Below are 25889 nucleotides of genomic sequence, written 5' to 3' on the forward strand. Positions count from 1 at the left end.
AATCCCAGAGCCAGATATCAGGGTGAAAGCTGAAAGATCAGAGAAGCAGAACAGCCAGCCACTAGTTTTTACCTCTATGAAATCCTCAGTCTAAAGAGAGTGAGTTCCTGTTTCCTCACACCTTATATACCTTTCTCTGCCCTGCCATATTACTTCCTGGGATTAAAGGCATGTGTGCTTCCCAGGAAAGGCATGAGATCTCAAGTGCTGGGATTAAAGGTGTATGCCACCACTGCCTGGCTCTGTTTTCTCCCCTATACTGGATCAGTCTCATGTAGTCCAGTGTGGCCTTGAACTCACAGAGATCCAGACAGATCTCTACCTCCGGAGTGATAGGATTAAAGGTGTATGCCACCACTGCCTGACCTCTATGTCTAATCTAGTGGCTGGCTCTGTCCTCTGATCCTCAGGCAAGTTTATTAGGGTACATAAAATATCACCACACAGTGCCTAGTGTTAGCCACTGAAAGTGCATGAAGAGCAAGCTTTTCCATCTACCATGCTAGGAATAATTGGTGTAAAAGCGAATAATAACTTTCATGCAGATGTAAGCAGAGTACTGTGCCCAGCAAAATTAAAGCTTTTAATTAACATGCTACAAAATTGCCTTTTGCTTAAAGGCAAAAAACCCTATGGAATTTGAGAGAGGGAACTTTCATAACCGTCACCACAGTCAGACTAAAAGATAGTTCAAACATCCAGAATCTTAACCCTGACCTTGTCCATCGAGTCCCTGATACTGCAGTTCAGTCTTTGTGGTTGATTAGACTTGGTGGTGGTGTTTTTCTGTGGTCTTTGTCTTTTCAAGGTATCACTATGTAGCTCTGGTTGGCCTGGAACTCACTTATGTAGACCAGTCTGGCCTTGAACCCACAGCGATCTGCCTCTCTCTGCCTCCTAAGTTCTGGCAATAAAGGCATGTACTGCCAGGACCAGTCAAGGATGACTTTCATGGGATCATTGGGATGTTGCATCTGATACTGATGGTTTCCACCCAGCATAATGCTTTTGAGATGGTTCCGAATTATTTTGTACACTGGTAGTTTATTCCCTTTCATTCTTGATCGGTATTTCATTGTAAAGGTTTACAACTATATACCAATCTCTTATTGAAGGGCATTTGTGTTGTCCCCAGTTTTTTTTTTATTTTTAATTAACTTTTAATATAGCATACAAAATAATGAGCTTTGGCATGGCATTTTCTTAGATATGTGTCGTTGCATTTTGTTCTAATTCATTTCCCTCTCCTTACCCCTCTATGCTTTTCAGATTAATTCAGAGCATAGTTAGTATTTGGTCATTTGGTTGACTGGATGTGGGATTTTATTATTGTTTACTCCCAAAGGAAAGGGAAGGGGAAGAAAGAAGAAGAAAAAGTGAAAGAGGAAGAAGAGGTCATGGCAATGCCCAAAATGACAGAAAGCAGCCCCGACAAAGAATGGTACCCACCTCTTGACCCCGAGTTCTGTGTGTATGTGTTCGAGGTGACCAAGTCCATCCTGCCCATCGTCAACATTAAGGACCAGATTGAGACCCTGGCCAAGTGAGTCTCTCCATCCCCATCTCCCCTCCCGTCTTCTCTCTCTGTGTATATTTATTTCTGAGTCACTTTTAAAAAGCTTCAGTGGTTTGCTTTTTTAAAAGTTAATTTGGAATAAAACCAACAAAATAAACCGCAGTGGTTGATGGTGCCTGAGCTCTGACTCCACAGCAGAAGCACAATGAATTAAAGGTGTTCTTCATTTCTGTGAAGCTGCATTTCTGTGAGGAATGAGAGCTGAAGTTGCTTAGAGACAAATGGCCTGTGTTTTCTTCTAGCTAAGCTGTTAAAAAGCATCTTTGATATGATCATAGAGAAGTTGTGAGTGAATTTGTGTTAAAAGTTAAATCATTCCTTAGGTGTAGGGGGTAGTCATCCTTTAAAGGCATCCTATTGTGGATTCTCTATAAACTCACTCATTGCTCTTTTTAAAGCACAAATAAGCATCTGCTTTCCTGATGGGTGCTAGTTTGCTTGCTATTTCTCTCCAGTGGGCTGTGGGCATTCTGAGAGCTTGCTGCAGGGCAGACTAGAGAACTCTGTGTAAGCCTGGGGAAGTTGTCCTCCTCCTTCCTGTTAAAGAGGCTGAGGCTGGGGACAGGACTGTGAGGGAGCTGGAAAGACTAGAAATGGGGGATGGGCTCCACGGCTGACACAACCCAGCAGGGGGGCTTCTGGCTCCAGCAACAGCTGCAGTCTCTGTGGGAGCTCTATCCGCTCCAGGTGGGAGTCAAGCAGCAGTCCTCAAACTTGGAAGTGACAACTGTAAACCTCACAGCTGCCAGATCACCGACTTCTGTCAGCCAGGACTAGGGGAGAATGAGGGCGTGTGGCCATCGAAGGATTTCCGTGTCCTTGAGACGTGATGACTCTCGCAGAGCTCTGATTCGAGTCCTGTGAACATTTGTCCGATGCCTCCCAGCACCGTGTTCCTGGCTGAGGCTCTCCTCCTCGTTTCTGAATCACCTTATTTTCAAACATGAATGGGTGATGACAAGTCGTGGCAGAGGGCTGTTCCACTACGTGACAGGCTGTCACGTGACGGGTGGATTGACAGCTCTGCGCCACATCCCTGACTTAGGTTTTATTTAGCTTTGGGGTTTTCCTTTGTTTTGGTTTTGTTGCTCTGGTTTGTTTTGCTGTGTTTTGAGTTTTGTTAGACAGTATTCCTCATAGTACAGCCAAAGGCCAATCTTTCCTTTAAATTTTCAATTCTTCCCTTTCTCCTCCTGAATGTGTTCTTAGTTACAGGAATTTTTGGAGATGTGTTTATTGACATTACCCTAAGAGATCCTACTATTTTGGTGGGTGGGGGGGAACCTCAAAAACAAAGTACCCCAATTTCTTCATCTCCCACCCATCTGCTACCCTCCATACATTTCCTCATCTCCCACCCATCTGCTACCCTCCATACATTTCCTCACCTCCCACCCATCTGCTACCCCCCATATGTTTTTCTTCTTTCTCTTCTTCCTCTCTCCTTTGATACCAGTATTATATAATACCATATCTTTCGTCATTAAAAAGATAAATTTTAAATGAAAAAAAATTATGAAATTTACACTGCTTATAAGCCCAGTCTTTAGGAGGCAGAGGCAGGAGAAGCCTCAGAAGGGCAAGGCCAGCCTGGGCCACATGCTGAAATCTTATCTCAAGAGAATAGGTATCCCCCCCACCCCCACTTGAAAATGTCCACGAGTTTTAGTGGACAGCTTGACTAGGTTCCTCTTGCTTTTGAGTTGAAATGCCTTGCAAGAAGAAAGCCCACCAGTTATTAAATCCTTCACATCCAGACTAAAACACTTAGTGTTGTTCAAGAATAAGATAAAGATTTAAAGTTACATTATAATTAGTGTGGTAATCATTTGTCTTGTGTTCTACCCATTGGGAGGGACCTTAGCCTTCATTTTCTTCTTTGCACTGGATTAAATCAGCACAATTTTAGTTTATAAATGTATTTGTGATTGTCTCAGATGATGATTATTCCCTGAAAGTACATTTTTTTTAAAGTAAAGCAAACAAAAAACAGAGGATATGTAGTTTTTACATGCGTAATTGTATACATAAATCATACATAAACCATCCAAAGTAAGTGATTAAAATTGTTTTTCATCTCAATGTAATGGGCACAGGTATGTGGCAGATAAAATGGGCGGTAGGATTCCAAAAGAGAAGCTATCTGATTTCAGCTGGGAACTTCACATAAGTGAGCTGAAATTTCAACTGAAATCCAATGTCGTTCCAATTGGATATATCAAGAAAGGAATCTTTTATCATCGAGCTTTGCTTTTCAAGGTATTTAAAGTGTTTTTGTCTCATTTTCCATTAGATTAAAAAGTTTTGTCTTTATCTCATCAGACTGAGTCAGTTGCTAACATTTAACTGTACAATATTAATCTTTGCATTTATACTTATTTAGTTTTAAATATCTGTGATTATATATACATATATGTACACACACATGGATAAATAATATCAAATTTTCATTAGGTAAAAAAAACAACAACTTTCTAAATGATATGAACATCTACACATAGAATAACACTGCCTTGCAAATCAGTGGTCCTTTTAGGGAATGCAGAGGAGATCATCTAGATAGCAAGAGGAAGAGAGAAAGAGAGTGGGCATAAAGTTGAAGGCCTGATATAAAGTATTAGATAAGTCTGCCCTTCACCCTAAAATGTGAGTAACCACTAAAAATTGTCAGAGAGGAAGAATGTGATTTTGAAAGACCATTCAGGCTGTAGAGGGGGGCATGAATTAGAACAGACACAAACTAGAGACAGGATGACCTATTAAAAGATGTCTGGACAGTGAGTACAAGTGACTCACACTATAGACACGTTACTCCGTATGGAAGGAGAATGAAGCTGAGAAGACTTTGGATGTAGCAACCAAAAGGATGTGGTAGTTGCCTGAACGTGGTAGGGGAGATGCCTGGGAAGAGCAGACTGACCCCATGTCCAGGGAAGGGCAAGCAAAGAAGACAGCCCCCTTCACCGAGACTGAGCACTAGGGAAGTGTGAGGCTTAAGAGAGTGTGGTCTTGATCCGCTGGGTAGGAACTGAGAAAACGCTCCCAGAACATAGAGACCAAATGATTAAATTCCGTCCATCTCTATTAGTTACTTTTCTCCTTTCTGTGACCAACTACCTGGCAGGAAGCAATTTAAGGGAAGAAGGGCTTGAGAGTTCAGTCCACCGGGGCATGGGAGGTATGGCAGCAGCAGCTGGTAACACTGCACCCAGGGTCACGGAGAGAGAAAAATGTTGATGTGAAGCTCTGTTTGTTCTTTTTCTCACCTTTATGCTGTCTGGGACCCCAAGCCCATGGGATGGTGCTGCCCACATTCAGAGTGGGTCTTTCTTTGTCCTTCTTCAGTTAAAACTCTTCGAAATTTCATTACAAAATACCCTGAGGCATGTCTACTAGGTGATTCTAAAGCCACTTAAGTTGACAATGAGCTACTACCAGTCTACCACTTACCAGTTGAACAACCAAACTCATCATTTTAAGTGAAAATATTCCATATCTCATTCTGAAAGACTCATGGGCATCTCATGATGCAAACTGTACTTAGTTATGTGTAAGAAATCTTAACAGTCCTATTATTGTTCAAAAGTCCAAAGTCTCTCCTAAGGGTCAAAGCAACCTCTTAACTACGATGCCTGTAAAAACATTTTTTCAAACTGCATAATTCTAACATATAATGTCACAGAATAATCCTTGCTATTCCAAGAGGGAGGAACAGGAACACAGTAAGAAAAGACTGGGTCAAAGTATGACCAAACCTCAACAGAGAGCTGGGTATTATGGCTCTTAGCACTTGGGAGGCAGAGGCAGGCAAATCTCTGAATTCAAGGCCAGTCTGGTCTACAGACTAACAGGTAGGACTATACAGAGAAACCTTGTCTTGAAAAACTGAAACAAAAACCTCAACAGGGAACACGGCAATTCCTACACCACCATGTTCAGCATCCAGGACTTGTAATAGAACCGACTGGGCTTCTGCAGCCCCGCCCCTCCAGCTCTGTCTCCTGCAGCACATGACTGACCACTCTCTTGGACAAGTTGTGTTCTGTAGCTGCAGCTTTCCTTGGCTGAGGGCCCATGGTCTTAGCATTTCCAACACCTTGGGGCCTCTACTTGTGTTGGTTTGAATGAAAATGTCCTCCATAGGCCCAAGGGGAGTGGCTCTATTAGGAGGTGTGGTCTTGTTGGAGTAGGTGTGGCTTTGTTAGAGGAAATGTGCCACTAGGGATAGGCTTTGAGGTCTCAGATGCTCAAGCCAGGCCCCATGTCTCAATCTCTTCCTGCTGCCTGAGGATCTGGATGTAGAAGTCTTAGCTACCTCTCCAGCACTATGTCTGCCTGCATGCCACCATACTTCCCGCCTTGCCTGAGGATCCAGATGTAGAACTCTTAGCTACCTCTCCAGCACCATGTCTGCCTGAATGCCACCATACTTCCTGCCATAAAAATAATGAACTCAACCTCTGAGCTGTAAGCCAGGCCCAGTTAGTTGTGTCCTCAGAAGAGTTGCTGTGGTCATGGTGTCTCTTCACAGCAATAAAACCCAACTGAGACACCACTGTAGCTTGGGGTTTATCTTCACAGGTTCCCACGTGGCATCTCACAATAAGTCTTCCCTCCTCAATTAACCTGTTTGGAAATGCCCTCAGAGATGTATCCAAGGTGTGTCACAAGTAGACAAATACTGTTAGCCATTGTCTTGGCTAGGGTAACTATTGCTATGATGAAACACTATGACCACAAGAAAATTGGGGAGGAAAGGGTTTATTTGACTTACACTTGATTGTGGTGTAACGCAAACAGGGCAGGAACCTGGAGGCAGGAGCTGATGCAGAGATCATGGAGAAGTACTGCTTACTGACTTGTTCCTCATGGCTTGCTCAACTTGCTTTCTTATAGAACCCAGGACCACCAGCCCAGGGGTGGTTCCATCCACAGTGGGCTGGACCCTGCCCCATCAATCACTAATTAAGAAAATGCTCTCCAGACTTGCCTACAGCCTAGTCTTATGGAAGTATTTTCTCAGTGGAGGCTCCCTCTTCTCAGATGACAGTAGAATGAAACTGTCCACAACATCATCCAAGTCTCTTCTGTTTTTTCTTCAAAAACTTCCCAGGATAGGATCTTCACTTGTCCCCAAATAGTGCCTAAATGCCTAATAGTCACAGATTCCTGCATCCATACCTCAGATCTCTCAATTCCAGATCTTTCTGTCAGATCACTTTCCAGTTAGTTCCATGTGAGAACCTTATGGGCACTGTGTTAGCTTAGTTGCTATAACAAAACACCACAAGGCAGGAGATCGCATCTCTTCCTGTTTGCCTGTTTGTTTGAGACAGAGTCTCTCTTCATAGCCCTGTCTGTCTTAGAACTCATTCTGTAGACCAGGTTGGCTTCGAACTCACAGAGATCTGCCTGCCTCTGCCTCCTGAGTGCTGGGATTGAAAGTGTTCGCCATCACACCCGGCAATTCCTGTTTTTGTAAGGGCAGTAATTCCTGGGGAGGGAGGTCTGACCCTATGAGCCTCTAAGCCTAGTCACCTCCCTGAAGATTCACCTCCAAAAACATTAGAACTTAGGGCTTCAGCATACGGATTTGGGAGGCCACTCAAATATTCAGTCCCTAACTCCTTAGGCCAACCTGAATTCATTGCCTTCATATGCTACCTGTGTCATGCAATTAACTCCTCAACATTCCGCCCTGACATCCTGAGCATGGCCTTCATGAATCTTTTGCCCTTTACCCTCTCCACATGTGTTCTTCATCCCGTTTTCTCCCAGGCTGATGGCCCTTGTTGGGCGTTACTCGCCCTGCCCTTAGGTGTTCTGGATACACTGACCACTGCCTCGCTCATTTCCCTCCTCTCCTGTCTGTCTCTCACTGCTGCCATGCCGGCCAGCCTGGACCGGTTGTCAGTCCTGTCTACTCTGACGCACAGGCTGCAGAACATGACACGGGTGTCTCCATTTAGGAGTAGGTGTGTGTCCGTCCTGTTCCGGCTTGTCACGGACATTCTCCTGATCTCTCCAGCAGCTAAGCCCCACTGCTCCCCTTCCTTCTGAGAGCTGGAGACCTTTGTGTATTTCTCATTATAGGGAAAATAGATGTTCAGACACAAGCTCATGCGCTCACTCACCAGCTCCCAAGGTTGTGTTCACTCACTCACCAGCTCACAAGGTTGTGTTCATTCACTCACCAGCTCACAAGGATGTGTTTACTCACTCACCAGCTCCCAAGGTTGTGTTTACTCACTCACCAGCTCACAAGGATGTGTTCACTCACTCACCAGCTCACAAGGTTGTGTGCACTCACTCACCAGCTCACAAGGATGTGTGCACTCATTCACCAGCTCACAAGGTTGTGTTCACTCAACTCACCAGCTCACAAGGTTGTGTTCACTCAATTCACCAGCTCACAAGGTTGTGTTCACTCAACTCACCAGCTCACAAGGTTGTGTTTACTCAATTCACCAGCTCACAAGGATGTGTGCACTCACTCACCAGCTCCCAAGGTTGTGTTCACTCACTCACCAGCTCCCAAGGTTGTGTTCACTCAATTCACCAGCTCCCAAGGTTGTGTTCACTCAATTCACCAGCTCACAAGGATGTGTTCACTCACTCACCTTTTCACAAGGTTGTGTTTACTCACTCACCTTTTCACAAGGTTGTGTTCACTCAATTCACCAGCTCACAAGGATGTGTTCACTCACTTTTTCACAAGGATGTGTTCACTCACTTTTTCACAAGGTTGTGTTTACTCAGTCACCTTTTCACAAGGTTGTGTTCCCTCACTCACCAGCTCCCAAGGCTGTGTTCCCTCACTCACCAGCTCCCAAGGCTATGTTCACTCTCTCACCAGCTCACAAGGTCACTGCACATAGGAGGCAGATACTTGATTCTTCCTTTAGGTCACTATCTGCAGTGACCTTGAGAAAGTACCGGACTGTGATAATCCTTTTTCACCCTGATGGACAGCCCACAAATAACGACACGGAGACGTATTATTAATTATGAAAGTTTGTCTTATGCTTAGCTTGTCCCACTATCTCTTATAACTTAAATTAACCTGCTTCTATTAATCTACATTTTGCCACATGGCATTCTTTCATTCTGAATGTCCAGCTCCCTCTGTGTCTCGTTGGCATCTCTTGGCGTAATCCATGTGCCTAGATTCCTCCTCCTCTTCATCTCTCTCTCCAGAAATCCCACCTGTCTCTCCTACCTACCTATTTTGGCCATTCAGCTCTTTATTAAACCAATCACAGTGATTGTTTACATCGGTGTAAACAAATATTCCGAAACACTTGACATCAGCTTCACTCTGTAAAATGGGGGATAGTAATATACTGTAGTGATTTAAAGTTCTTTGACAGGAAATAAGAGACATACCACTAAATGTTACCCTGGAAAACATCACACACACACACACACACACACACACACACATACACACACACACACACACACACACACACACACACACACACACACACACACACACGGTCTTTGCATCCCATTGGGTGATACAAGGGATTTGTAGTACAGCTGAAAAGTTTTAAAATTATTTTAAAGATATTTAAAAGGAAAATAAAAGAAACCTCCAAATCAGGGGAATCAGGGTACCCCAGAGAGATTCCTGCAGTGAGGTGGTTACAGAAAGCCAGAGAGCTAGTTGTAGTCGGGGGTCTCCTTGGGACTACAAGGGTGATAGATATTGATGCCGTTTGTTCTGTGGTCACTGTTTTCTAGGCCATCTCCAGCTACAGGACAACCAATATCAACAATAAGAGTCCTGGAAATGACCACCAAGGTTCATCATTTGGGCCTATTCCGAACTATGCAGTCTGGTGCAGTCATTGCATATTTAATTAAAATATTAATTAATAATATTAATATACCCGCTATGAAAACACAATTCTGTTCCCCTGGTGCTATCTAGCCTTTGTTGAGTACTTACTCTTGGGACTTGGCGCCCATTAATTCATCACTCAACCATGAAGCTACCATGATTCTCCCCAGCTCACAAAGGAATAAATGGAAGCCTGGGCTTGCAAATCGCTTCGCTTATAGTCACTAGTTGGTAAGAATCTGGGTTAAACTGAAATGCAAACCAAGGCAGCCTAAGCCAAGCTCTTCTTTCCTTTATAGTACAGCGGAAAAGTTTTTAAATTATTTTAAAGATACTTAAAAGGGGGAAAACCCTCCAAATCAGGGGGAACCAGGGTACTCCAGAGAGATTCCTGCAGTGAGGTAGTTGCAGAAAGTCAGGTAGTTGCAGTTGGGGGATCTCCTGCCCCGTGGTACCTTCCACATCGCACGGCAGACTGGCTGGAAATGGGACTTCCTTCAGTCTCTCCGCCTATTAGAGCCAAAGAGCAGCCTAGGATGTGGACAGACTGGTGGGTCCACAGGCTGGATCCCTGGGATAGGTTCCCTCCAACCACCCTATCTATCCATCTACTCCAGGACACTGACACACACTAAGTCTACAGATGACATGCCATCAGGGACAGCCAATGCTCGGCTCCTACTGCACTGGTCTCCATTTTCCACCTTCCAGTCCAACATTTTCTTTGCATGCCTGTGTTTAACTCTCTCCAAAGGTCCGTCTCCACTAAGGGTCGCTTGCCACCTGCTTGCCTACGGCCCTGAGCCCCAGCTGTCTTGTTCCTCCCTCAGGCACTGGCTGATAAAATCGGTGTGGGCTGCTGCCTGGTGCGTGGTGAGTACAGCCGAGCATGGAACGAAGTGAAGCTGCTGAACGAGGGTCGGAAGGGCGTCACTGGGAGCCTGCCCCCACCCGAAGAGTTCATCGTGGATCTCATGTTCCACCCGGGGGCCCTGCTGAAGCTCCGCAGCAAAGAGGCAGACCTCTACCGCTTTCTCTAGTCACCAAAGGAGCTCAGAAGCGCTCAAACCGGAAACTGGCTCCACGTGCTTTCTAAGAAGGGCACTCGCTGATTCGAGAACTTCAAATAAAGGAATTGGAAATGGTTTGTGTGTCGAAATACGCTGTGGGTGCGACTGTGCGCTGGTGCTCTGGATTCCAGGCTGTGGAGTTCAGGATCGGTCAGGGCCTCCCTCACATGCTCCCCCATCCTCACACAAGGTTATTGTGGGTGAAACCGTTCAGCCCTCAGAGTTTAGAAATCATCAATGAAGGCACCGCGCAGCTGCTTCCTGTGACGGAGTGGGCTTGTCACCGTCCCTCTTGGTATCCAGATGAGTCAGATAATACCTGGTTTAAATAAACTCAGTCAATTTGTACTGTCTCAGTCACCGTGTCTGTCTTTAAGATTTGAGACTCTAGTATTTCAAAGTGCTTTCCAAGAGGTTTTCAGTAACTAGACAATAGGTTTCTCCTAAAACTGTAAACCAGATCAAGCCGAATTGGAACAGCAAAAGAACAGGTATATTTGAGCAAAGCAACTCCCAGGTGAGCCCTTCAGCCCCACAGATGGGGCTGAAGAAGTCATGTGGCGGAACTAAAGCAGGAAGCATATATACCCTGTAGGCTAGGGGGTGATGATGTGATCTCCACAAGCTGGGTTTGTGCCCAAGTATGATCAAAAACTGACGGCTTTAGGAGGGGTCTTGGGCTGCAGGCAACTTCAGGGGAGGAGCTGCTGTAGCCTCCAAGAATGCAGAACTGGGCTTTTGGCGCCTTTTCTTTGTTGGAGATTTTCTGAGAGGGTGGGGTTTGGAGGGGGGAGAGAGGGGGGGAGGGGAGGGGGAGGGGAGAGAAGAGGAGAGAGAGGAGGAGAGAAGAGGAGGAGAGAGTGGAGGAGAGAAGAGGAGGAGAGGGAGAGAGATTCTCAGTCCATGCAGGAGTGAGCTGAAGGTTCCAGCCGCGAACACTTCTAACTTCATTGTTCATGTTTATTTGTTATTTTTTGTTTATTATTTGACTTGTATTGATTCTTTGTGGATTTCACATCATGCATTCCAATCCCACCCCTCTCCCGGTCCCCTCGAATTTGTCTTCTGCCCCTGAAATCTCCCCTCCAAAACAAAAGCAAATTTAAAAGGAAAATCAAAGACTAAGCAAAAGAAAAACAAAACAAAACAAAACAAAACACACACACGCATACACATACACACACATCTTGTCTCGAAAGCTGTAGTGTGGCTGTTGAGCAACACAGTTTAGCCTTTAGTCCATTCATCTTTACTTGTATTGTACCCATTTCACGAAACCCCCAGAGACCACCAAAGAGCCTGTTTCCGATGCAAGCACATAAGGGTCCTTTTATTGTCAGGTTCAACCTGGGCCACCGCACGGCAGATGGAAGGAAATGTTGCAGGTGGCCACGAGCCCTAGTGTAGAGAGATTTTTATAGGGAAAAACCACAAGCCAAGAATTACATGCTTGGAATTGGGTAGAAGGGATATGGTGCAAGGTGGTTTTTTTTTTGCAACTATTGGTCTGGACTTTCGGCGCAAAGCCATATTTGAAATTATTGGATTGTACTTTGGGCGGGAAACCACAACCCACTGAACAGGATTATCTGGACTGCTCAGCAGGATTATCTTGATAGCTTCAAGGGCTATAAACCGCAGACAGAATGTCTACAGAAACATACTGCCCTGTATCTGTTCAAGTCGTCATGGCACATTCCTGAGGTCCTTCCTGGAACTGAGTACAGCAGGTGGTCTAAGATGGTGGCCCTACCCTAAGATGGAGTCTGCATTGCCTCCACACTTTCAAGTGTTCATTGCCATGAGTCATCAGTGTGGCTGGAGGCCTCTGGCTTCTGCCTTGCCACCAATCATAAGTCACTGGGGCTCCTCCTGGACATCCTGTTGTTGTCCTGGGTCATAGAGATGCTGCTGTTCTGGACCTGCAGGTTCATTCCCTTCATGGTGCTCCAACAATTCACAGATGAGGTGGATGTTGGGGTGGACCAACGCACAGCCCTGGTTCTGGGCCTGGGTGGTAGCTGAGCTGGTCAGACCACCAGCCCTCCCTCACCCCTACCACCCAGGCGAGCTCTCCAGCACTGCCTTGGCTAGCTCACCCAGTGCAGCCTGCAACAAGGACTGGGACCAGTTTTCCTGCTCTAGGAACCTCAGATCTGGGCCACCCACACTCACACCACCAGGGCCAGCTCCACTGCTTTGTCCAGGTAAAGTGCAGGGCCCTCTCTCTCTCTTTTGCTGTAAGGGGCATTATGGGGAGGGGAGACAGGGTCAGCTGTCCTGCTCTCAGGCCCTCAGGGCCGACTCACCAGTGTCCACAACAACAGGGTCAGCTCTAGAGTGCTGATGGGGGGGGGGGGTGCAGGGCCTGCTCTCCTGTGTGCTGCAGCTGGAGAGGGGCAGGGCTAATTCTCTCACCCTCATGACCTAGGGGCCAGCTCTCTCTCTTGCCTGCTGGTGGTAGCAAGGGGTGGGAAGGGGGAGGGCATCTTTCTCTCACCCATGCCACCACATGGCAGACAGGGGGTGGGGGTGGGTGAGTCAGCTGTCCTGCTCTCACACCCTCAGGGTCTGCTCAGCTGTATCCCTGATCACAGGGTCAGCTCTAGTGTGATACCCAGGTAAGGTGCATGCCTGTGGTAAGGGGTGGGGCCATCTTTCCCCAGTGTGTGTGTGTGTGTGGGGGGGGTGTCCAGCTCTCCCCTGAGGGGAAGGGCCAGCTCTCCTGCTGCAGTATCCAGTGAGGGCAGGGCCACCTATCCCAAGGCCAGTGAAGGGCAAGGCTGGTTCAGCCTATCATGGTTCTAGTAATTCCTGTGATAACACTGGCCAGGGACGCACCATTACAGATTCCATCTGCAGGATCACGAACTCAGACATGGCCCTCAGCAGCATTTTGGGTGTGGATGTCACCATGGCCCTGGTGGCAGCACAGGCCACCCAGATGAATATGGTCCCAGTGGCAGCATGGCCCATGGGCACCAACATGGCATCAGGTGGCTGACCGGGAACCTGGTCATCCACACTGCCCTCAGTGGTAACAGGAACCACAGACATCACCTCAGACCCTGGCTGCTGTAGGGCCATGGACCCAGACATGACTCTTAGCAGCAGCCCTGGCTCAGATGACTCCATGGCCCCAGGTGACAGTGCAGTCCACTCAGACCAGCATGGCCCTGGCAGTGGCATGGCCCTTGGACACCCTCATGGCCACAGGCTGCTGTCTAGACCCCAGACATCTGTGTGGTCTTTGGTGGCAACATGGGCCAGGAACCTCAACATACACTCCAGTTGTAGTAGGACCATGGACCCAAACATAGTCCTCTGCAGTGGCTGGGGCCAGGATGTCACCATAGCCCTAGGTGGCAGCACAGGCCACTCAGATTGGCATGACCTCACTGCAGCATGGCCCTTGGATAACATGTTCCCAGGTGGCAGCCCAGACTACAGGGCTCTGCAAGGCCCTCAGTGGCAACAGGAGCCACAGATATCAACACAGGCCCCTTTGGCTGCTTCGGGCCCTTGGACCAAGACCTGGCCCTTGGCAATAGCCCAGGCCTAGATCACAGTGGGCTCAGGTGGTGGCAAGCAGCTGTTCACATCAGCCTGTTCCTTACCCTCACCTCTTCAGATCCAGCTCTCTCCCCAGCCCACATTCTGCCTCTCTCTTTCTTCTATTTCCCGACTTGTACCTTATCGGGGACTATGGGGGTCCAGCCCCTGGATAGTCCCCTCCCAGGGTCCGGGAAGAATCTACAACCAGCTGATAATTAATCTTTGATGAGAAGAAATAAATCTATGTACACAAAACTCCTTAGTCCATACACTTCATTATTCTGTGTCAGTTACAAGCTTATATTCTGCTCTCATATTTAGCTCATTTTTAGCCTGATTTCTCTCTACACTTGTCTGCGGTCCCCTCTAGGTTCTATCTTAATTCCTTCATCTAGTTCTGCCCCTTCTAGGTTCTCATCCATCTTGTTCTTTCCCATCTCCTTCTCCTCATCTCGTTCTTCCTCAACTTGTTCTTCCCCATCTAGTACTTCCCCATCTGGCTCATCCTCATCTTCCATCTCATTCCCCTAGTACTCTCTTCTAGCCCTTCAATCTAATTCTTCCCCATCTCAGTTTGTTCCTCTCAAGTTCTTACCCATCTAGTTCTCCCATTCTCTTTTCTCTTCTCTGACCCTCTGTGCCCTGGAAGTCCTTATCTAAAGACAGGCTTCCAGGGTCAAACGGAAGGGTGATAAGAATCACATTGAGAGGCAATAACCATTAATTATCATTTGCAACCCCAAAGGGAAGTGACCAATGGGGAAATGAATTAACTAAAGGCTGAATTCAGGTAATATCTAAGAAGAGGGATCTTATGTGCACAACTATAATCTTAAACGTGATTGGTAGAAAATGTTAAGAATCTATAAGTTGCTAGGTCAATGGGAGAAAATAAAACTGTCTTCTTTTTTCCTGTGGCTCCTATCTGTCCAAGCTATCTGCCGTTTTTCTGCAGGGTGGGGGAAAGTGTGCTCAGTCGCTAGGCAACCTGTGTACAGCTAGATGCCTCTGGTGATAGTTAAGGGAGATCTGGAACTGGAGGTAAGGTTTGGGAAAGGAGGAAGTAAGGCTTAATTGGCACATCCGCCAGGCCTTCTCAAACAGGTAGCCTGGATGGTTAAGTCTGTTCTTAGAGAATACAGAGGTATCTCTGATAAAGTACTCTCCTCCATCTGGGGATGGACCTGGCCGGATGCTGCTAATGATGATAATTACAGGGAGGCTTGAACTGGGGTTCTGGCTGAGCATAGCTGTCAGCGCAGAAGGTTATCCAAATATTCCTAGAAGTGGTTAGATAAGGAGTTAGAGGTCTATAAAGTTAGTAAGGCTGTAAGAAAGGAGGATCCGAGCTAAATTGTGTAAAGCTATTACTTAACGTCCACCTGACCTAGGTGGTGTCTCCTTGTGGAATTTGTCTTAAATCAGGAGACTTGCATGTGGACTGTTATTACTGCTAGTCCTTGAAAGCGGCCAAGGGAGATATCTGATTCCAGAGAAAGCCTTTCCTGAGGCAGTTCTCCAAATACCTGGAATGTATATGTCCAGAGAGTGATCAGTCCACACTGTTAGCCCTTCTTAGGGAAAAGTCAATTGGGAAAACTATGAAGGCACACATGATTTTCATAACAGAATACAGCTGATATATGACAAGCCAAGTAACACCAAAAACTCCTTGGGATTTGGCTTCCTCTGGAGGAATTCCCTGATTCCTCCAGGTAGTGACTTTGCCATAACCAGCTGAGTTCTTATGATATATTCCTACGGCCTGCAGCAGTACCTCGCTTGGTGCCCAACCGCCCTGCACAGGGCTCTTGGTTGGGACACAGGTGGTGCTTGGTTGAGTCCTGCCGGCTTTTCTTCTCTCGCATGCCCAGGCCTAGAAACCTCAGGAGGCGCTTTGGTATGATGATGCCAGGAGCCATCTGTGTCCTCTGCCAGCTCAGGCTTGGGAAGAGTCAAGTGGCTACTGGTTGATCGTGCCCCCAACAGACCAAGAAGACAGGGTATTTGTTTACTTTTAACTTATCATTGGAACACTGGGACTAGGGCAATGACTGTGATGGTTTGAATAAGAATACTCCCTTGCTCCCCACCCCCCCTCACCCCCAGCTCATATAGTTGAATGCTTGGTCATTACAGAGTGGTGCTACTTGACAGTGATTAGGAGGTGTGGCCTTGTTGGAGGAAGTGTGTCACTAAGGGTGGGCTTTGGGGTTTCAGAAATCGAAGCCAGGCCCACTGTCTGTCTCTCCCTGCCGCCAACGGATCCAGATGTAGAACTCTCAGCTCCAGCATCATGTCTGCCTGCACGCCACCATGCTCCTGCCACACTGATAATGGACTGAACCTCTGAAACTGTAAGCCAGGCCCAATTAAATGTTTTCCTTTACAAGAGTTGCTGCAGCCGTGGCGTCTCTCACAGCAACAGAACATTGACTAAGACAGAGGCTCGGTGGGGAAGCTGCTTGCCACACAAATATGAAGACCTGAGTTCAAACCCCTGGCAAGCACCTAAAAAAGCCACCACACTACTGTAACACAAGTTGCTAAATGGTTTTATTAATAAAAAACCCAGAGCCAGATATTGGGTTGAAAGCTGAGAGATCAGAGGAATAGAACAATCCAGCCACAGCTACTAGGAAATCTTCAGACCAAGAGACCTACTTCCTGTATACTCACGCCTTATATACCTTTCTGAGCCCTGCCATCTTACTTCCTCTCTCCGCCCAGCTACATCACTTCCTCTTTCCACCCAGCTCTATCACTTCCTGTCTACAGACCTCTAGACCTCTATGGTTAACTAGTGCTAGGATTAAAGGCATGTGCTACCACTGCCTGACCTCTATGTTTAATATAGTGGCTGGCTTTGTCCTCAGATCTCCAGGCCAGCTTTATTTGTTAGAGCACAAATAAAATATCACCACACACTACTACTGAGCATGATGCATAAGATTAGAGTCTGGCCTCCACACTTATGCGTACATATACCAACACACAAGCAAACTAGCACATTTTATTTAATACTGGGTCACCCAACATTGTTTTGCATTAATATAACTTAAAAATTACAGGATCTGAAGGGAAAATACTTATATAGAGCAAATAGAGTAAATCTTAGATGATAAATTGCATGTTTAGAAGTAAGCACAAAAGGGGACATAAATACCCATTTCAAATGGTAATACAGATGAGAATTATTAATACAATGACTCTCATGAAGATTATATTTTCTGATAAATCTCTTAAGTCTGAAGTTTATCTGTGTAATCATTTTCCTTATGTATTTTAAAAGGGGATTTATTTTAGAAACTATGATTAAGAATGTTTTTCAAAAACCAGTTTGTGGGGACGAGGACATGGCTAAGTAAGTGCCCTTGCTTTGCAAGCATGAGGAGCTGAGTTTGAATCTGTAGCACTCAGGCAAGAAGCAGGGAGGCTGGAGACATGCTTAGAACTCACTGGCCGGGCAGCCTACCCAACACAGCCAGCCTCGGGTTCAGTGAGAGACCCTGTGTCAAAGCACTTAGGCTGCGAGTGACAAAGGACAACACCAGCTGTCTTGCTCTGGCCTCTGAATGGACACACATGGGCATATATGCACCTACACACTTGTGCACACACATCACATTGTGTACCCGAGTACACACACTCACACAGAGACACAAATCTGTAGTTTTAAAGCATGTAATTCTTTATCCCAGAATAAGCTTCTTTATTTTTTCCAGTGGCATGGTAAATTATATTTATCATACACTTTAATGAATTAGAGTATGGATTATAGAGCATGAACCCATCTCAGCATTTTTTTAAGCCTGTTTTGATCCAGCAAACACTTGAGATGGATTACGAAGATTTATAAAGTGTAACAAGATGAAAATGAATGAAGAACAGAAACACAGGAGAGAGAGCGCGAGGCCAGGAATGAGCTCAGCATGCAAATGCGTCCATGAAGATGGTGAGGGTGAATGTGACTCCACTCCAGGCAGCCACTGAAGAGGCAACCCTGTCTGTTAAGTGACTAGACCAGGGTCCACCAGCTACCAGCACAGAGGACCTTCTCAGAAGGAACAGAGATGGGAATTTCTCCTTCTAAAGCTTCCCTGAGATAAGCAAACGTAACAGGAAGAAACCAGTGCCTTACATCCTAGAAATAATTTCATAGGCCAGTGGCCAGACATCTACTGGCCACTGTAGCTATGTGAGTGAGCTCACAGTTTCAAGCGGAGCCATTGTGACAGGCCCAGCTGGACGTGTGCTCTTAATGCAGTGCTGATCAGAACACTCTTTGTTGGTTTGTTTCTTGCATCTTTGAGACAATTCCATTTAATATCCTCTTAGTTCTAGGTAATTATCAAACAGACATAGTTTAAATTCTGTTCTCAGGCAGGTCTTTGAAGTTCAATAACCAGGCAACTACATGAAAAAATTTGCAACGGCAACAAAGGTTATGGAGTGCCCATAAATGAACTTCAGAGGCAGCCTGGGAGAGAAATAAAATTTCCACAACTACATGGCAGGACAGAATGCATTTTTTGCTGGGAAACTCGGCAATAGGTCATCAGCACTTCCCACATCCTCACACGAGCAGTGTTATCTCCATTAGAATCCCAGTGTACCCTTTCTGAACTCAGCAGCAAACTCCATCTAGAAGAACGCAAGAATGTCTTCACTACTTTAAAATGGAGTAATACAGTGGGATTGGCTTCCCACTTCCCATCACATATTAGAACATGTATTGAAAAGCGATCAGAATCCAACTAGTATGACACAAACATAAAAAAACAGAAGAATTAAGACTCCAGATGAAAACGTCTAGGTAGCAGCTCGGATATGTTATTGCAAAAGTAGTTTGTTTGTCCAGCAGGCATGTGGCAGCCTATTCAATAAATGGTATTGTAGTCTTAGCATGGAAGATCTCTGCTGTGTGTGACACACGGAACCCCCGAGGAACATATATAAGTTCTATATGCTACACACAACTTGTAAAGAAAATACACTGTGAATAAAATTGCAGTCTGGGAAACAATGTGGCATGTGTAACAGACAAAAATGTTAATATCCTTAATAAGCAAAACTCTTCTATAAATCACTAAGGAAAAAAGTCACTTTGGAAAACAGACAAAAACAAGTGCATGTTTCTACCACAGCAACAAGTAATCCCCTAATCTCAATGACCTAAGTTAAAACTGTTTAATGAGAGTGCATGTCAAAGATGAATCAGTAGACAGAGGTTTCCAGAACAACCATGCAGGGCCCCAGGCTGACAGATGCCTACTGGATATGGCTTGACTCCCAGCTGTTCATGTGCTGGAGGCCTGCCCTCCAGTTCTCTGGTACTAAGAAGAAGTGGGCTCTTTGAGGTGCGGGGTCTAGAGGGAACTAATTGGGTTGTGAAGTCAGGAAGGGATTGATACTAACTCAGTGGGCTGGGGCTCCCAGGAGGCTCAGCGTCATTGAGACAGGGTTGCTGTAAAAGAGCCCTGTGTCCCCCACTTCCCCTCACACTCATGCCCCTGCCGTGTGATGCTGTCCACTGTGCTGTGGCACATCTGGTGACCCTCTCTTAGACTTTCCAGCCACCAAAACCACAAGCAGCAAGAATCTTCCATCATCCCACACAAACATTACCTGGCATCAGGTATTTCTGATGAGTGGACTGATCTTACACAGAAAACTTGCCAGGGTTCAAGGCCAGCTGGTACCACGGAGGGCGACCTTGTCTCAAAACGAGTAGAAAATGGGTTGGGGATGGAGAGATGGCTTGGTGGTCAAGAGCCCTTTCTGCTCTTGCAGAAGACCTAAGTTCAATTCCCAGTACCTATATAGAGCTCACAACCCTTTGTAACTTCAGTTGTAGGGAATCTGACACACTCTTCTGGTCTCTGAGGGCACTGCATGCATGTATACCATATATACATACAGGCAAAACACTCACACACATAAAATAAAAATACATACCTCTTAAAAGAAATGAAGGAAGAGTGGGAGAAGGAGGGGCAAAGAAGGAAGGAAGTTAGTTAGTTAGTTCCAGGACAACCATGTCTGTCACACAGAGAAAACTTGTCTCAAAAATCCACAAACAAAAAACAAACAAACAAACAAAAAACAGTATCTCTTGAGTGTTGTGTAGATCACCTGCAAAATCTTTTCTTAAGCTTTTACTTTTCAAAGCGGGCTATAAGGGGTTTGTCATCTTGTGAATTTTACTTTTGAGAACAACCACCAAAGTGTCAGGTGTGACTCCCTTAATAAAGTAGATTCCACTGAAGCTCTCATAGGACTCATATAGTACAGAGAGACACTGAAAGACACAGTACACAGAGACACCGTGAATCACTCTTTTAACAGTAAAAGCACCACCAGAGGAAGCAAGCATGTTCGGTTCTACTAACTTTGTTCATTAATCGAGTGAGCCTTTCCTGTTGAGAGGTAACGTGTAGCACGGCTGGCAGGCAATGGCCCTGGAGCCACAACTGATGGTTCATTCTGTTCGTCCCTTCTCCGAGCTGGGTGAGATTGGGAAAATTATTTAGTCCGTGCTTTGGCTTCTGAAAAATAACAAATGCAGTCATTATGACACAATTACAAATAACTAGCAAAACTCGAATATTGTGCACTAACATGCCAGATGCTATTATCCTATCAGGTTAAACACCCAGCTCAAGATAAAACTGACACAGAGATGTTAAGTAACTGACCCAGGATTGCTCCATTAAACAGGCAAAGCTTTGGACTTGGACCTCATTTGCCTCTAGAGGTAATGTTCTGAACCTGTACACTGTCATCATGCAACTGGGGGACAAGACACAACGGAGCATAGAAATGACATCAAGTGGAGCCTGGATGTGCAAAACACCCACATGAGTATAATTGTGTGTGTGTGTGTGTGTGTGTGTGTGTGTGTGTGTGTGTGTGTGTGTGTGTATGTGTGTGTGTGTGTGCTTAACCTGTTCATGGGGACTTTTCATTCTCTGTGTGTTTCTTTTCCTTTCGACTCCTGGATGGGGCCGGATAGTAAGTTAAGATTTCAGGCTTTGCCAGGCAAAATTAACTGCAGTGAAACCTAGCTGATGGAATATACATGGACCAGTTTAGCTTGAGCAAACATTTGAGCCTCTGGGTGTGGAATAGGCTTTCTTAACCCAGTCCTTGGGCACTGTAGCTAAGCATCAGGGACATCCTCCCTGCCACCTTTTTACTCTTAGTATCTCTGGGCTGTAAGATGGACCCACTCAGTGGAGGTGCCTGGAAACCTCTTACCTGTCAGAAAGAGTGAGGACATTTGGGACTTCTGTGTCTGCTGGTCCTGCCAGGGGCTGAGGGGCATGCTTGTAGAACTTGCAAGTCAGCTGCCACAGTCCACAGCTGCTGGCCACAGACCCAGCATACCTGAGTCTGAGACAGAGGACTCCACAATGGCAAAACTACTGAGGTAGGCTTTGGTGAGAAATCTCACACAGACCCAAGTCCTGGAGCCTGTGTCCCCAGCCACTGCCACTGTTTGGAGGGGTTGTGGAAACTTTAGGATGTGGGCCTCATGGGAGGAAGTAGTCTGCTGAGGATAGGTCTCTGAGCTTCCTTGTTCTCAGTCCCCTTTTCTCTCCCTTTCCCTGCTGTCCACCACGGGTTGACAGCCTCCTCTGCCATGATGTCCTGCCCAAACACAGGGCCAAACAATCCTGGATGGCATCTGCAGAAATGAGCCCAAAGAGAGCCTCCTCTTCAAAAGCTTCCTCTCTCTTCTCCCTCTGATGTTCGGGTCGGAGTGACTAAAAATTAAGTCCCCCATCTTGTCCCAATTCTCTTTGCTCCCTTATTGCTGTGGGGCCAACATGGAGCCCAGGTGGAGGTCTAGAAGGCAGCAGCTTGTGTTAAAAGTCAAAAGGGTTCCTAACTGACAGCAAAGGTGGCCCTGTCATCATCTTCCAAGACTAATGACTAACGACATTGGAAATTAAAGTATGCAGCTAAGAGCACTGGGCAGGATGTGCAGAAACGATGGGTCGCCCCAGAGACCTGTCTGCAGCTGTCAGTTCTGACGATGGACAAACTTCGGGGAATTTCTCATCTACACAACAGAACTGGGTGATGCATGGTTACATGAATGTGTGCTAGCCAGCATCCGTTAAATGTGTATGTTTTTATGCATGGATGCTTTGGTTTCTTCATCTTTAAAGTAGAGGTGTTTTAATTTTCTCATCAGTGTAGCCGTATACCCACCAAGAAGTAACTTAAGAGAAGCAAGGTTTCTTTGGGGTCCTGGCTTGAGAGGATAGAGTCTGTGATGCTGGAGAAGATGTGGGTGGCAGAGGCTTTGGAGGCAGGAGCGGGGTGGAGAAAAAGGAAACATGGCTGGGCTGTAATCTCTAAGATTCACTGTAGGTCAAGTGTTCAACGACTGAGGCGGTGAGGACGTTTCCCGATCAAACTGTCACAGTGGGGATGTAATAAGAGAAGTCACTCTGCAGGACATTCTTGGGAATAAATGAGACAGTGTATGTTTATGGCTAAATACAGAACCCCAAATAAAACCAGATCGACTTACAATTTTAAAAAGAGTTTATTGGGAGCTAGAGAGATGGATCAGTGATTCAGAGCACTTGCTATTCTTGCAAAGATCCAGGTTTGGCTCCCAGCACCCAGATAAAACAGCTCACAGACACCTTTAACTCAAGTTCCTGAGTTATGATGCCGTCTTCTGGCCTTGTTGAGCACCTACATGCATGTGTTGCACATAGATATACTCAAGCGCGCGCACACACACACACACACACACACACACACACACACACACACACACACACACATTAAATAATAAACAGACTCCAGCCAGGGAAGCAGATCAATGCCTTGCTCAGCCATCATCAGAGAAGCTTCCTCTTGTAGCAGATGGGAACAAATACAGAGAGCCACAGCCAGACATGCAAAGAGTGAGAGATCTTGGAACACTCAGCCCCAAACAGGAGGTAGGTGTCCATCAAATCTCTCCCCTCAAGGCTCAGGGAACCCAGATAAAGAGGAAGTAGAAAGAGCCAGAGGGGTTGGAGGACACCAGGAAAACAAGGCCCTGTAAATCAACAAGATCAACACATCATACTCAGGGAGACTGAGGCAGCACACACAGGGCCTGCATGAGTCCGCACCAGGTGGGGTCCTGGAGCTGAAAGGAGAAGTGGGCACGTGCCCCATCCCTCACCTAGAAGCTATCTCCAATTGATAAATTTAGTTTCCTCCAAGCGTATCTCACCGGGTAAACAAACCACTCTCCCAGTAGGCTGCACGTCTGGCGGTAGATGACCAACAGAGAATGAACTTAATGGTGTCTTTAATGAGTTTTTGTCTTCTAATATCATGTCACGGCTTCTCATATATATATATTTCTTCTCTTCCTCCTCCTCCTCCTCCTCCTCCTTCTCCTCCTCCTCCTCCTCCTCCTTCTCCTCCTCCTCCTCCTCCTCCTCCTCCTCCTCCTTCTCCTTCTTCTTCCTTCTTCTAACCTACAGGTCCTGTGTGTATACATTATGGCTTCTTGTTTAGTGTTTTTGGAATTCCTGAGTACGTGACTAAGTGGGTCTCTGTTTCTTGTGCCTTTTCCTGAACTCTTTCCCTTCTGTCTATTTTGTCCAATTCCAATGTGTTAGTTTTTGTTATATCTCACTCTATTTTATTTTATGATTATCCCTTAGAAGCCTGTTTGTTTTCTAATGACAGACAGAAAGGGAACGGATCTGGATGGGAGGGGAAGTGTGGGGGGAATTGTGAGGAGTAGAGGGAGGGGAAACCATAATCAGGATATAGTATGTGAGGGGAAAAAAATCTATTTTCAATGAAAAGAGGAAAATATTTAAAAAATAAATAATAGGGGCTGGAGAGATGGCTCAGTGGTTAAGAGCACTGACTGCTCTTCCAGAGGACCCTGGTTCAATTCCCAGCACCCACATGGCAGCTCAAACTGTCCATAATTCCAGTTCCGGGAGACTTGACACCCGTGGCAAAACACCAGTGCATTTGAAACAAAACGAAACAAAAATAAACACATGATTGAAGATTGTCATTCCTAAAAAAGAACAGCTCAAGGGTTAGAGGAGCAGCTCAGGGGCAGGCTGTGACTTAGCCCGCGCAAGCCTGAGTTCCAAAGGGAGAGGCCACCGTCTCAATTTCACAGCTGGCACACTGTGGCTTATAGAAGAGGAAGGATTTTTATCTTTCTCACGATTGGCTGTCTTCCATTCTTTTTATTACAAAGCAAACAGCTGTCACAAGCTGATTTACCTGGTCGCTGATTAGTTCAACTTCTTTAAACTGTGCCAGCCACGAGTGTCTGCTTGGCCCAAGTTTAGTCAGCCTTTTGAGCCCTTCTTCCAGGGTCTTCCGCGTTCTTCCTTGTAAAAATCCCATTTTAGCAAAGGATCCTTTAGTATTACATACTTGTTTTCATTGCTTTGACAAAATGCTTGATGGTAGCTCAAGGAAGAAGGGTTTGATTCAGAGTTTTAAAAGGGTACACTCCATCATGGCGAGGAAGGTGTGGTGTCAGGGGTGTGAGCTGAGGAAGGAGGTATGGTGTCAGGGCTGTGAGCTGAGGAAGGAGGTATGGTGTCAGGGCTGTGAGCTGAGGAAGGAGGTATGGTGTCAAGGGTGTGAGCTGAGGAAGGAGGTATGGTGTCAGGGGTGTGAGCTGAGGAAGGGGGTATGGTGTCAGGGGTGTGAGCTGAGGAAGGGGGTATGGTGTCAGGGGTGTGAGCTAAGGAAGGAGGTATGGTGCCTGGGGTGTGAGCTGAGGAAGGAGGTATGGTGTCAGGGGTGTGAGCTGAGGAAGGTATGGTGGCTGGAGTGTGAGCTGAGGAAGGAGGTATGGTGTCAGGGGTGTGAGCTGAGGAAGGGGGTATGGTGTCAGGGGTGTGAGCTGAGGAAGGAGGTATGGTGTCAGGGCTGTGAGCTGAGGAAGGAGGTATGGTGTCAGGGCTGTGAGCTGAGGAAGGAGGTATGGTGTCAAGGGTGTGAGCTGAGGAAGGAGGTATGGTGTCAGGGGTGTGAGCTGAGGAAGGGGGTATGGTGTCAGGGGTGTGAGCTGAGGAAGGGGGTATGGTGTCAGGGGTGTGAGCTAAGGAAGGAGGTATGGTGCCTGGGGTGTGAGCTGAGGAAGGAGGTATGGTGTCAGGGGTGTGAGCTGAGGAAGGTATGGTGGCTGGAGTGTGAGCTGAGGAAGGAGGTATGGTGTCAGGGGTGTGAGCTGAGGAAGGGGGTATGGTGTCAGGGGTGTGAGCTGAGGAAGGAGGTATGGTGGCTGGGGTGTGAGCTGAGGAAGGGGGTATGGTGGCTGGGGTGTAAGGCTGCTGGTCATATTTCAACCATAGTCAGGAAACAGAAAACAGCCAGGAAGCAGGGCCAAGCTGTGAATCTTCAAGGCTCACCCCACAGTCACCCGCTTACTAAAGTCCCAAACACTCCATGGCCTTCTAAAACAGCATCACCAGCTGGGGACCAAGTATTCAAACATGAGACTCCAGGGGACAGTTCACATTCAAACCAAGCACCTGCTAAGTCACTTTGACAAGAACCCCACCATCCTCAGTAGCCCACCATCCTCAGCAAGTGATCAGGATCCCTATCCTCCAGCCTCGTTGCAGTAATGTCCGATCATCTTGGCCTGCTATCAGCAAGAATTCTGTCCAGTCCACAGGCCAAAACTCCCTATCTCATGGGTTTCCTCCTACCAACTTCCCATCAGCTGCCCTCAACCTTCTGTTTAGCTACTTCCTGCCCTGCTGCCTCTGTATCTTCTGCTGCCAGTCTCGTTCCCTGCTGCATCCCCTTCCTAAGCAGCAACAACTCATCCCAA

The 25889-nt window shown here is 46.5% G+C and overlaps 1 protein-coding gene across 2 annotated transcripts in view; it reads left to right on the top strand.

Moving 5' to 3' along the window:
- The window catches only part of Armc3 (armadillo repeat containing 3), an 82254-nt gene extending 71687 nt beyond the window's left edge, over positions 1-10567 (top strand). For both annotated transcript variants that reach the window (XM_052728856.1, XM_052728857.1), the window contains exons 16-18: positions 1346-1543; positions 3673-3835; positions 10253-10567. In XM_052728856.1, the coding sequence (XP_052584816.1) occupies positions 1346-1543; positions 3673-3835; positions 10253-10462 (571 nt within the window). In that variant the 3' untranslated portion in view covers positions 10463-10567. The remainder of the gene's footprint in view (positions 1-1345; positions 1544-3672; positions 3836-10252) is intronic.
- The last annotated feature ends 15322 nt before the right edge of the window (positions 10568-25889 follow it).

The sequence above is a fragment of the Peromyscus californicus genome, unplaced genomic scaffold, assembly GCF_007827085.1.
Source record: "Peromyscus californicus insignis strain IS unplaced genomic scaffold, ASM782708v3 Scaffold_8__1_contigs__length_139910024, whole genome shotgun sequence".
NCBI lineage: Eukaryota > Metazoa > Chordata > Mammalia > Rodentia > Cricetidae > Peromyscus > Peromyscus californicus.